The following is a 13,953-nucleotide window of genomic DNA, read 5'->3' as shown; positions in this document are numbered from 1 at the left end:
TAGTATATCATATTATTCTATAAAATTTATTGTATAAACAAAAAGATACAGCTGTTTGCTTGCAGGAGTGCGGGGAAAATAAAATTTTATTTATTGAGCAGAAATGATGATCTTTTAATTTAATCGTAGATTGACAAAAGTAACAAAGAATTGAATGCATGGGATTATATTAGTGGTGTGGCGTGCCGCGAGTTTTTTTTTTCTAATTAAATTTTCAATATTTATTAAGTTATTTTAGAAATAAGGTATTAAATTCCTTCAAAAGAAAAAGAAATAAAGTATTAAATAATGTGTTAAAATTACAATTATTAACGTTTTATAATACACGAAATAATTAATTGATTTTATTTGTAATTAAAAAAATAATTTTTAACCAAAAAAATTATAGAATTTAATTAATATAAAATAATTTTATAAGAAAATTTTATAACAAAATAAGAATTATATATGTATTATGAAATTAAAAATATTAAATAATCAATTTAACTTAATTAATTGTGAATTTGAAAACTTCTTGCAAAGTTTTTGAGTTAAAATATTAATTTTTCTTATCCAATAAATTTTATCTTTTTTTTTTTAATGGAAGGAATTCGGATAGAATTAAAGGTGGAGCTAAAATTTATTATCACGCGAAAATATCTTATAAGCAATTCTTATTTATAATTAGGTGTATATATTCAGTTGATCATTAATTGTCATTTTAATTAAAATTATATTGAGTTCCATATCACAACATATGCATGTGATTTTTTTTTTTAATTAAATGTTCGTAGACAGGTAAAAAATTCACATCTCCCGTCGCAGTGTTGAAGGGATGAGAATAGACCATATATAATACCTTATCCTTTAACAACAAAACGAAATCCTCCATCTCAAAAAAATAATGCAAAACGAAATCCTCTGAGCATCATCTAGAAGAGAAAAGAGACCAGGAAAAATGGAGGGAGGAATGCAAATGGCACTTCCTGTACTGGGAATTGTAGCTGCTGCTGCTGTTACTTTCTATGCCGTAAGCTTTTCCGAGCTTAGAGAGGTATCTTTTAATATATCGTCCTTCTTCCCATCTCCCTGCGCTAATTCCATATACTTTGTTTTTAATTCTCATGTAGCTCTAGTGAAGATGGGTTCTCTATGACAAAAAAAGAAAAGGATGACGAGTCCGATCAATTTATCCATTCTTTCAATGATGACGACAAATCAGGGCATTTGTCTGAGAGAAATCCTTTCACTGCTTTTTTTTTTCTATTTTTATTACTCGATCCTTTCTTTCTAAGAAAAAAAATGATCTTTGATCAAATATTTAACTCCTATTCATTCTGAATCCCTGCTATTTATGCTATTATATTTCCTTTCTTTTTTCCCTTTCTGGTTTTAATTAAAAAAGAATTAAATCCAAGCAACAGAGAAGGATAGACCATATACTGCTTATAGCAAAGATGGACGATTCTTGAGTTTCATACTGTTTACATTGGAAGAATGTGCTTCAATTTCTTCTACATAGATCAGCTTCAATTTCATCTACATCGATCAATAGCTATAGAAATGGACCTTGTCAATTTGGTCATAGATATAAAATTAGACTTCAACTAGAAATTCCTGCCAACAAATAAGTTAGCATGGCATGAAACAGTGAATTCCTGCGAAGCGTTCTCGACATGAAGGTTAGTTTATATATATATATATATATATATATATATATATATATATATATATATATATATATATATATATATATATATAATAGCTCTGGGACTTGGACTCAGACTTCCAATACCATTGAACTAAAACCCATGTGCAATTAAAAGCTTTTTATTATAGCAAAGCAGTATCACTATTAGGGCGTTTGGCACGAGTTTAATAACTTTTAACCTCTTACTAATATTTTTATTTGAATACTTAAAAGTACTGGATTAACTTTTCACCTCGTTAATACATGCCTCCGGCTTTAAAAGTTTAATTTACAAAGATAACATTTAACTTCATTTTTTAACTTCCTACCAAACACATCCTTAGTTTTAACAAACTGTTGCTTATTGCTTGTGCATTTTTCTTTCAGAAATCTTTCAGGGACTTGGAAGAGTCAGAAGAAGACGAAGGAGGGTTCAGGCAATCTCTCAGCTCTAGGGAAAGAAAAGCCAAAAGAAAGGCTGATAAACAAGCCAAGAATTGACCATGAAAGCAAATCGCCAAAGCACCCTCTTGCCTGGCTTTGTCATAACTATTTTTTTTTTTTCCCTTCTTATAATTATATTAGAGTTCTCTGACTCGCAGTGCCGTGGTTGATGAACAATTCACGTGCCTACATTTGTCCTTCGCATTTGTGAATATGCATGCAGGCTCAAGCTGTAACTCATCTATTTATTTCTTATTTATTGTCAATACTCAGCAAGATTCGAGTGAGAAGGTTTATAGAAATCAGGAGCTTTATGCTGGAATGTCCCCTTCGGGGATGGTTTATTTGATATTTCATTTCAAGCAATAGACCTGTCTGAGAATTGCATCTCACTCAGGGTTTTACTTCCCATGTTCATCGTGTAGGTCTTTTCTTGCTTTCATAATCATTAAAATGTTATTAATGAGCCTTAGCATAATAACATTATTTTCAAGATTATAAAATCTTATATTCGAACCCCAATCGAAACTTATCTGACACGGACAACGATTCCGGATGCCACATATAGTTTGCATGTAGTTACCTGCTGGATCCACTCAATCAAAATGCTAAAAGGATCGACTCTCAGAGCTAGTAGAGAGAGAGAGAGAGAGAGAGAGAGAGAGAGAGAGAACAGAAGATGAAATAGACCAATGAGATTTGGCTCCATGAACTAGACTAGAGTCGTTTTCAAGGCTGTGTTTGCAAATTCAAACCCCAATCCAAGCTTAATTTAAAAAAAAAAAATGAAGGCAAGATAAAGAAACATGCTCATAAAAGCTTTATTTAGGGTACGAAATACATCACCAATTCCTAACATTTATGATTTACATAAAGCGCACGGAATGCTGGCCATTTTCAATTACAGTTCAGTTGTTTACTGTTTCTTCTGCTGAGACTTCAGTTCATTTACCCTCTCTTCTGTAGCCTTCAGTGCCTTCCCATATTTGAAAATTAACTGCAATCAAATATTCCAAAGCTTCAATAGTTGTCCTAGTTCAAATGGCAATCACTCTATGCAAAGGGCAGAATCAATATTTTTCCTCCTGACAAGGAAATGTTGCATCCAACAAAAGGTTTCAAGAACTATTTTATAAGCAACAATTGAAGCAGGTAATTTTTTTGGGACTAACTATTCCATTCCACCAAATATATAAAAAAGAAAATAAAAAATGTAGCAGACTTGACAAACGTACAAGTGAAATATTCTGTAAACCTCCAGAAAAAATCGTCTGAATCTATACAAGTGCAATTACTTTGTGACTAAATTTTATTTGATTGATGTGGAAAACCAAATATGAAAAGAAAATTGAATAACTCACATCAAAATGCTGTTGATTTTGCATGGTTTAACTCGAGAAAAACATACTATTTATACGTAGAGAGGCAGTGATGGAAGCAACATCTAGACATAGATTGCTTTTAGTGTGCTTCACTAACAATTTGAGTCTTTTAGTTAGGCCAATTAAAAGAAAAATCAAACTTTTAAAATTTTATTTGAGAATTATTTTAGGAGCAAAATATGTTTATCCAAGACATGTACACATTCAACCTGCTCCCAATTAAAATTAAAATTTAGGGTAGCCCCTGCCAACCTCCCCTTGGGTCTGCTGTTGGTTTTACTCAACCATATGGTTCAACAACCAGATTACATGTTTACTTCATTTTTATCCTTTTCCCTATATATTTAATTTCATTTAGGTAATTTTATAACTTTAAACTATAATTAAATATATTCAAAGACTAATGGTTACTAGTTGAACATTTATTTTCGCATTTAACTAATAACTCTTCTTCCTAGTAAAATGTTACCCAACCATGTGAATTGCTTTGCTTTCTATTCACCATCTCAAGTTGCTCCTCCTGGACATCTTTAAGTAATGCCCAAATTTATTCTCTTTCAACATCCAATTTTAATAACATGAACATAGACATTCTCTTTGTTATTATGGCAATGCAAAGGAGTAAAAAATGGTCAAATCATACCTCATCAACCTCTTCAGGGGTGATTATAATTGGTGGAGACATCATTATGTTATCCCCTGCAACACGCACTAGCATCCCATGCTTTTCACATTGTGCTCCAAAATATGCACCTATCCCTGAATGCCAATTGTAAACAAGTATTCATCAACAAGGATAATAAAAGATTAAAAATACTAGAACAATTGGTGAGAAAATACAAAACCAGATGAGTGCTTAAATGCAATTCCTGTCCATGGGCAGGCAACAAGTTTCCACAGAAAATCTGGCCTTACAGATTCTCTTTTGATTCTGTTCTCAAGTATATGCTTTCAAAAATAACAAGAGAAAATTTGAAATAATTTTCTTGTTCTTAAGATATTTTGTATTTCCATTTACCTACTGATAATTTTTTAAATTACGGATAACAATTTCTCCTGTTCTAAAAATGGAGGTCAATTTGAGTACAAGTTTTGAGAGAAATGTTATAGAAGATTAATAATCAGCAAAATAAAAATAAAAATAAATCTTAAGCAATTATGAGTAGTAACAAAGGATGATGAAACTTGCCCCATTCAGGTGGAAATGGATCATTAGGTGACTTATTGTCGGTAAACTCTGTACCAAGAATCAAGCCAGTTCCTCGTATCTGCAGCATCAGGAAAATATAATAAGGTAGGTTTTTGTTACTTGTCTGCTCCTATTGAACAGATTCATTTAAATGTGTCAGAGAACAAATGTACCTCCCCTATGATGGGACTGTCAGAAAAGGCTTTTAAACCATCTTGAAACTTGGGGGCAATTTGTTTTACATGCTCAGTAATGTTTCTCTCCCTGCAAAGAGGCACACAGATTTCAGTCACCAACACATTTTGCATAAGAAATGCGATGTTGATCATTAACCTTGACATGAAGCTAATACTTTTGTATCATGAATCACTGAATGAGCTCATCCACATAATTTATTAACAATCATGATGCACTCTCATGGTTTTTTTTCTTGAGATTTTAAAGGACCTTCCTGCTTGGTTGGTTCTTGTGGTCGCCATGGAAACATAGAGTTTCATTCAATATGTATGCATGTTCATATATGTGTGCAGTGTGCAGCATCAAGATATTAGAGTTCATATTCAAATTTCCTAGAGAAGTGCAAAAAGGGACATACTTGTATAACTTGAGTGCTTCAATAGCAACAGCACACGATACAGGGTGGCCAGAATAAGTGAATCCATGAGAAAAAGTACCTGACATAGAATATATTAGATCAAGAATTCTATTGCAGTAATGATAATCAGATACTCCTTGATTCATCAACATACCAAGTTTGTTGCTCTGAGAGTATATAACATCTGAAACTTCTGGGCTCACCATAGCAGCTCCAATTGGCATATATGCAGAAGAAAGCGCCTGGAAACCCAAAGCCAGAACAACCAAGAAAGAAAATTAAATACTTGTGATTGAATGCAACGTAAATAAAGTTTTGTCCAACTTTACCTTTGCTACAGATACAAGGTCCGGTTTAATGTTGTATTTATCACACCCAAACATTGTCCCAAGCCTTCCAAATGCACAGATTACCTGCAATAAACAGAGATAAAGAAAGCAAGTTCAAGTTACCAAATACTGGAAAAGCTTATAGACAACATAATAGGAAATAGGGGTAGAAATATTAGGTACCTCATCAGCAATAAATAGAATGTCATATTTTTTTACAACAGCTTGCACCTACAACAAATAAAAAAGATAAAATAATTATAAAAGAGTATGTGAATGACCACACAGTGAAACATAAAAAAAAGGGAGAGAGAGTAACTCAAATAAGACTCAAAGTTACCCAAATAAGTACTGAAAGACATACGAAAAGACCACAAGAACCATCAATATAACCACAAGAACTATAAAGCATTTTTCATGATATAACCATCAATATAGGCATCTTCCTGTCTAAAAGATGTCCCCTCAAGCCTAAGTAATCAAACAAAATTCCAAAAGATCATCAGCAAGAATTTTTCACAACACAAGCATCAAAGCAAGAATTTTCCTGTCAAGAAGATCCCATCTCAAGCCCAAATGAGTATTCCAACAACACTTGGCCAGATATAAATATATATATATATATATATATATATATATATATATATAGTAATTTTTATAATACAATTGTCCAAGCAGGAATTTCTATCTCAAGCAAGTCATATTAAACTGGATCTCACCTTTTCAAAATAAGTTGCTGGGGGAGGTATCACACCTCCTGCCCCCATGACAGGCTCAGCAATAAATGCAGCAATCTGAAATGAACATCTATAGGAGGTGAGCAACACACACCAGGCCTTCTAATTCTAAAATGAATTTCTATATGAAATGCTCAATATTAAATTATGTTACCGTCTCTGGTCCTTCTTTCAGGATGAGGTTCTCCAAATTGTTGGCTAATCTGGTTGCGAATTCCTTCTCTGTCTCACCTGAAACATGATTAGCCAGACCGTCAACTAAAGTAACTCACTTTAGAAAGTATCTCAATGGTAAAACAACAGAGTATAGCAACCTGGAAGATGATAGCGCCAGTAATGAGGGCAGTCAGTGTGCAATACAAATGGAGCTGGAAGATCAAATTTTTGGTGCAATGCTGGCAGGCTGTGATTTAGATTAATGAGTAATCAAATCAAGATTTTCATGCATTAAGCACTAAGAATTTCATAAAAAAAACGTGCTCATAAATGATCTCACCCAGAAAGACTGGCTGCTATCAAAGTTGAACCATGGTACCTGTCAATACATAAAGATTGTATGGTTCGTCATTTGGAGTAATGGCAAAAAGGGAAAATAATTTTTTTTTTTTTTTGTAAACATACGATTTTGTGCGAGCTATAAACTTTTTCTTATCTGGTCTTCCAAGAGCATTGTTGTAGTACCAAACTAGCTTCACCTAAAAATTAGGTGGGTAAAAGAAAATTTGAAAAATTAAAAATAGATATAATCCTCTTTCAGCCAAGCAAAATATACAAAATACATTAGCATTATCATCATCAGAATTAATAGCTTAATAAAATCAAAATATAGCAATATCAAAGCTGGATCCTCGTTTGACATCCATCTTTATTTTGATCATTGAAATTCTTCTATATTTTACAAAGCCACAGCCAATTTGGTGCTTGCATCTTATATTCTGCAGTCACAAAACATGCATGCTTGGACGACAAACTTAGTTTCAATTTTTATTTTATTCATCTAGTTCATTGAATCAGGAACATTATAGTAAAAGGCTGATGATTGATGACGTTATTTTATTTGCATCCTTTTCCTAATATTCAAGGTCTAAGTGTGTACTTAGGACTTAACCTCAAATGCATTATTGTCAACGTTGCTTAAGGGATTTAATAATAATAATAATAATAATAATAAAAGCAGTGACAACAATGATGCTAACAATAATGAAATAATGAAAAAAACATTTAAATAATAAGTAAACCTGAGTGTCGTTTGCTTCTGATCCACTATTTGTAAAGAAGGCTTTTGCCATTTTAGTTGCTGTAAAAGTTTCTAGAAGGTCCTTTGCAAGATCCTGTCAGATGTCATTTAAAAGCCATTCAGTAGCACTTTCAGAAGAAATCCTATCAAATTTTTTTATGACTGATACAGCAGACGTGTCTGTTAGAGAGATAAATAAAAAAAATAAAATAAAAAAAAAAACAAAGTAAAATGTTTATTTTTCATGCAAAATTAATTCATATGTTAGAAAATTTCATGAAGCAAGTGCAAGTGACATCATAAAACTAAAATTCCTGGACTTGTTTTAACATGGAAAGTAAAAGGAATTTATGAGTACCAAAGAAGGTTTTGTAGTACGATTCCAAAAGGAGTGGTAAAATGGCAACTTATTCAATTGTGCCGTCGCAGCAGCCACAAGCTTCGGTTCATTTCCTCCTGCAGATAGACATTACTTCAGCAGCTGCATCCAATTTTTTCCACTTACACATACTTAATGGGACCTAGATAGACATGGGGACAATGCTCTTCTAGCTCTAGCCTCTAGGTATTGGTCAAAACCCCATATACTAAAATCTGACTTGCAACTGACTAGTCACAACTTGCAACATTCAGTTGTTCCAGTTATGCAAAGTAGAAATAAATGAGATGCCTGAATAATAAACCAATATGAAACAGTGTCTTAGGCACCATTTCATGACAATGTTAAATTTTATGGCACATTTCTATTGACATTAAAGAATTGGGGTTAACAATTACAAGAGTCCTGTTTAAGGGTGTAATAATTAAGGGGGTAAAGAAGAGGAAAAAGGTTATAAGAGTAACAATTAAGTGTGTTTTGGTACAAAGTGAAAGAAACAAGGAGACCGTTATAATTTTATTATTTTAATATTATAATATTTTTTTTTTAATTACGACAAATGCTAATAAAATGAAATAAATAATATTGTAAACCCCACCCCAATTCTTCCTCCCTTTAACCTGTTGGGTTGGGGGTGTGGTTAATAAAAACAGACTATAACAGAGTTTAGCATTAACCCTCTTAACTGTTAAAGAATAAGGGATTAAGGTGTGTCAATGGCTCACCCTGTTTATTCTCAGAACAAACACATTAAAGTTATCATTCTATATAAATGGAAATTAAATGATCTTCGTATTTTCAGATATCATTTTACCAATCCAATATGGATATTTATCACCAATATTTCTGCTTTTTTACATTATCACCCACAATAAAAGATTTCTACATTTATCATTTCATGTTCAGCACATGTCCTGAAGTCTATGTCATGGAAAACATGTCTTGACTGTTGATCATAGGCATATGCTAGTCCCAGTGTATCCTTTCTAGCAGAGGTGGCTTATTTCTTAGTAAGCTAACTGAAAAGTGAACACCACATTTCATCATCCTCAATTCTATGGACCAAACAAGCCTAAATGTTTACAGTTGATTATAGATATATTGTAACCATACTTTATAAACTTTTAAGTGTCTTCAAAGTTTAGTATGTAACTAAGTTACCTTATCTATATACATAATAAAGTTGATTCTATTTAGACAAGAAAATCACTGCACTATTTGGCTCAACTTTTTTTTTTTTAATTTTTAAAATGTCATTTTCAGCACTTCTTTTGTTTTGCCTTGTGTTTGTATGTAGAATTTACATGTGCAACAAACCAAAAAAAAAGAAAAAATCAAGATGAAAGTAGAAATGACAATAAAGGGTGGTCTATGACATAGAAATGAGAAAGGTGAGAAAGTATTATAATTACCCAAGGCAGTGCACCAAAGACCAGCAAGAGTATCGAGATACTTCTTCCCATTAATGTCATAAACATAGCTACCCTAGAACATTGACCAACTTCCTTTTAATTATATAACTAAGAACAGAAACAACTTTAGATTATTAAGAAAAAAACATTTTATAACCAAAAAAATAAAAAATTCAAAGTACACCTCAGACTTCTCTATGACTAGAGGATTCACGTCAGTACTCTGCCACCCAGCAGTGAAAGGTGCCAGCATATCATGCCCCTTATAACTGCAAATATCAAGATTTATTAGCATTATCCAAGTAAAAGATTGAACTCCTTGCAGATATAAAAGAAAAAGCAATTATACATATATTTTGGACACCTCTAGGCATATCTACCTATTATGTAGATGCATGCAGAACAAATCATAAAGAGGGAGAAAGAGCTGTCTTAAGTATGAATCATAAGAATAGAAACACAACTTACCCTCCAACACCCTGGGAATCAGCAGTTGAATCTTCCTTTTGCAAAGATGCCTCTGTACAATAAAATTTGGCCAGGAAAGGAGCCTGAAGTAAATGTTTCTGTGAACTTCCAGAAGCAGTAACACTTTTGGTGTACGAACCGAACTGAAAAGCAAAAGTAAAGAAAGCATTAAAATGTATTGACACCAAGCACTGCTTACCGAGTAAACAAAAAATTCAGTGTGTTGGAACAGCCTGCAATATTGAGCAATTCAGTTCAGTACCCTGCAACCATTGATCATGGTTCCAGTTCCATCATCTTCAATGGAGTCATTCCAACTAATGCATCCTTCCAAATTTTATTACTCTCTCCAGCACAAATGTTAGAATATTTATTGTCATTTCTTCCAAGCTTCAATCTTTTGGCGGAATGTTAGTAGTTGTTTCATTTTTTTTTTTATTTTCTTTTCCTTCTTTTTTCCCTGACAAAGTGATTTTATTTGTGATGTATAGATCAGTAAGTCTTACTTTAAACACATAAAAATCTCTATCCAAAATAAATTTCCAATGAAATAATACATAATAACTTCAAAATTTTACTCAAGGAAGCAAATGAATAAACAATTCTAACTATAAAAATTAAAATAAAATCCCTTTGAGAATTAAGGGAAAAATGCAACCCCTTCACATTAAGAGTCATTCAACTTGGCTTCTCATTCCCATTGATAGAAACAAAATGCAGATCCAAAAATTTTAGTTAAAAGTAAAGCTGTGTGAACACCAAAGAAAGGGGATGAGCCCCCCATCTCAACCCTGGATAATTAGTTCTCCTTCCTCTGGTTGATGATGTAAGGGAAGACGTGAAGGGAAAAAAAAAAAAAAAAAAAAAAAAAGGAAGTTGTCTATAATCATAAGACTTTCTTATAGTTCTGACATTAAACTTGGCAAGCTAAATGGCAAATTCAAAATCTTTATCCTTGCTTTCTCATTATACACTTGGTTAATATAGCCAGTAAAAATTAAATAAAGATAAAAGATCTAACTCTGATTAAAATTTCTCCATAAATACTTGTATATGACAGATACTTGGAAAAATTGAATGAGCCTTCGTAGAAAAGAAGAAATTGCTTATTAGTAAGACAAAAGTGTATAATTTAGTCCCTCCACCCTCCCCCAAGCATTTTCTTACCCACCAAACAGAACTTCAAGGCCCAATAGGTAATACTACAGTAATTCAAAAAAAAAAAAAAACTTTCAAACTGCCAACGTGATTCGTGAATACTACTTGTGGTCTAGAAAAGGAAATATGAAAAGAAGAACCATAAACAAGAACCATTTGTATCTGTCCCAAAAATAAAAGGGTAATTCAATTTCACTTCTTTGGCAACATTAACCAACCAGGAAAGCTACAACCTCAATCACAAGGCAAGTCAACCAAAAATAAAAAGGGTAATATCAAAAACAAGAAAAGATGATGAGTTATAGTAAATCAAGGATACATGAAGCTATGATCCACAAAAGTAGGAAAACCAAGCTTTCAAAGAAAACAAAACAATATCTGCAGAACTGTAGAATGGTTATTGAAGAATTGCAGATACCTGGGTTTTGAGAGCAGATCGAAGGAGATTGTTCATGACCATCTTTACTACTGTAGAGAACGAATCAAAACATCCAAGAAAAGTTGCAAGAACAAAGGAAGAGGGTGATGTTGTTGCAAAGAGTGAGTGATTTAGACGACTCTTGGATTGGCTTTATTGGCGAAGCTGTTAGTGCTTCTTAATAGCAATTTCCCTGAATATTAGCCAACTGGGCCAACGTGTCAGACATTGTTTTCGCGTACTATCCAAATATGACTGTTCCTACCATTAATGTTTGTCTTCGTTTCTTTATAAACTCGTTATATAATAAGGAGGATAACAAATCTTACTGTGAGATTTGTGTAAATTAACATATTCTAAAGATTCCATCAAAAAATATATATATATTTTTAAGATTATTAGATTAATTTTCATATGAAAATAGCTCAACATAAGGTAATTTTTTATACTTATTTGACAATTAATTAAATAAGTTTGAATTTAAAATAAATAATGAATTAACTAATTTATAATATCTTAAAAATAAAGATTTAATTAAGTTAATTCCCTTAATTTAATAAAATATTTAATAGCTTTTTATTTAATCTAATTAATCTATTTTGTTTCAATTGATTTAAATTGATTTTTTTACTTATATAGCATATTATATGTATTTATTATATATATTCAAAATTTAATTTTATTTATATATAATTTAAAAAAAATACACTCTAAATCATTAATATACCTTAAACTAAAAGACACATAAAAGAATAAAATAAATTTGTAAATAAGGCAAAACTATAAAAACTTTGACTGAGTAATGAAAAAGTTCTTGGAACTTTTTAACTATATATTACTTGAGTTATTCAAATAGAAAAATATATCTACCAAAGTTAAAGATCAAAGTCACATATTTAATGAAGTTGCGAAATAATAATTTAAATAATTATATATTACATATTATATGCAAATAATTTTAATATTCATAGCAATTAGAATTGTACCTAATTTAACATGAATAGAATTTTATTCAGTGCACTAAACTTTTTCCCTAAATAAAGTTTTAAATTCGTAATAATTATTATAAATAATATAAATAAATACATTTAAGAAAGTTGGATAGGATCAAATTAAGTTAGTTTTCAAATATGAATTATAATAGGAATTATATTAAATAGGGTATTCTTATTTTCACAACTCAATATACTAAAATCACAATTAAAATAACAAAGGCATTACAATACTATTAAATATTAGTTATTTATAAATTAAATAAAACAAATATTTCAATTTTATTTAAAACTACTGACATGTTTATATTTTATATTTTTTCTCATACTTATTACTTTAAAAGAAAGTAAATTATCAAAAATAATTAAATTAAAAATGTAACACTCCTATTTGCATAGCTTAGTATATTTCACTGTTTCGATGACCATTATCGGTCCGGACAATTAAGAGAATTAGAACCATATCTAAGACACCTAAATAAGTCCTGAACATAAATAATTAGTAATTGGCAAATAGCTAAGTATAAATAAGAAAAACAGAACACAGAAAGTTAAATGAGTCGATAGTCACAGCGATGGGTGACCTTCTCGGGAATGACTGCGAGGTCAGTCTAAACTCAAATTTTAAACCGTAAAATGTGATGTCGCAGTCCTTAGGACTATTGCGAACACAGTGGAAATGAGAAAATCACAGAAAATAATTGTTAAGCAGGTTAAATAATTAGGTCAGGGATCTGGAAGAAATATCGAATAACTTGCAAAGCGAATTGAACCAACGAAGGTCAATCTGGTCAATTCAACCCTAGAGCTGACTCCTAACCTAACTATCAAATAAAATCGGAGAAAAGAAAATTTTAAGATCAAGAATTAAATTAAAGAAGTGAGGAAAAAGAAAGGAAAAAGAAAAGAAAAGAAAATAAGGAATAATGACATCATCATGGATGACATCATGTATGACTCAATAAATAATTATTAATTAATTACTTAATTTAACTAAGTCAATTTGGGATAAATACACATAAAAAAAAATAAAGAAATTTATTTTTGGGTCTTCTTCCTCATGGATCCGGCTACTCACTTTCTCTCTAATTCCCTCACTATTCCACCATTTTTAACCCTTAAAAACTTGATTTCTCCTCCCTTTCTCACCATAAAAACCCTAACCTCCAACATTAAAGTTTGATTTTAGACCTTGGTGGAGTGATTAGTAACTAAAAGAAGAAGAAAAGAAGGAGACTTGGAGAATTAGAGAATCCATAAATCAAGGTATGTATAAATTGGTTTTAAATCTTTAAATACTACTTGAAATTGAGTTGAGATGCATGAAAATTGTGAAGAAATGAAAATAATCTTGCATGCATGATGAGTAAAAAATTCGGCCAGCTTGTAAGGGTGTTGGATTTGATGGTGTTTAGTTAAACTAAACATGAATTAGAGCTTAAATAATGTAGTATGTGTGGTTAGAACGCTAAGTGAACTCAAATTTCATGGAATTATGAAGAATTGGGAAATTAGGGTTTATGGAATTGGAGAAAAAGTTGAGA

At 31.3% G+C, this 13,953-nt stretch overlaps 2 protein-coding genes and 1 non-coding gene across 4 annotated transcripts; 2 read left to right on the top strand and 1 right to left on the bottom strand.

Moving 5' to 3' along the window:
• The first annotated feature begins 840 nt into the window (after positions 1 to 840).
• Positions 841 to 2,435, top strand: LOC110655145 (uncharacterized). Its single transcript, XM_021811337.2, has 2 exons — positions 841 to 1,033; positions 2,057 to 2,435. The coding sequence occupies exons 1-2, from the start codon at positions 938 to 940 to the stop codon at positions 2,168 to 2,170; spliced, it is 210 nt and encodes a 69-aa protein (XP_021667029.1). The 5' UTR covers positions 841 to 937; the 3' UTR covers positions 2,171 to 2,435.
• Positions 1,127 to 1,219, top strand: LOC131180528 (small nucleolar RNA SNOR75). The gene has a single exon (XR_009149295.1). It is a non-coding gene; the product is annotated as a small nucleolar RNA SNOR75 (small nucleolar RNA).
• A 475-nt stretch (positions 2,436 to 2,910) lies between the features above and the next one.
• Positions 2,911 to 11,667, bottom strand: LOC110655144 (gamma aminobutyrate transaminase 3, chloroplastic). Of its 2 annotated transcripts, none has more exons than XM_021811335.2 (19): positions 11,418 to 11,665; positions 9,842 to 9,984; positions 9,558 to 9,642; positions 9,374 to 9,446; positions 7,941 to 8,038; positions 7,584 to 7,676; positions 6,967 to 7,040; positions 6,842 to 6,880; positions 6,660 to 6,748; positions 6,500 to 6,576; positions 6,328 to 6,402; positions 5,792 to 5,839; positions 5,609 to 5,692; positions 5,434 to 5,521; positions 5,280 to 5,358; positions 4,858 to 4,948; positions 4,685 to 4,763; positions 4,139 to 4,254; positions 2,911 to 3,110 (listed from the first exon to the last, which is right to left on the bottom strand). In XM_021811335.2, exons 1-19 carry the CDS (start codon positions 11,457 to 11,459, stop codon positions 3,030 to 3,032), a joined length of 1,554 nt encoding a protein of 517 aa, XP_021667027.1. In that variant the 5' UTR covers positions 11,460 to 11,665; the 3' UTR covers positions 2,911 to 3,029. The 2 variants fall into 2 exon arrangements, with proteins under 2 accessions (XP_021667027.1, XP_021667028.1); XM_021811336.2 differs by having other exon boundaries at positions 3,059 to 3,198; positions 11,418 to 11,667.
• Positions 11,668 to 13,953: the final 2,286 nt, after the last annotated feature.

The sequence above is a fragment of the Hevea brasiliensis genome, chromosome 5 (assembly GCF_030052815.1).
Source record: "Hevea brasiliensis isolate MT/VB/25A 57/8 chromosome 5, ASM3005281v1, whole genome shotgun sequence".
Taxonomy (NCBI): Eukaryota; Viridiplantae; Streptophyta; class Magnoliopsida; order Malpighiales; family Euphorbiaceae; genus Hevea; species Hevea brasiliensis.
This window is presented reverse-complemented; position numbering and strand designations above follow the sequence as displayed.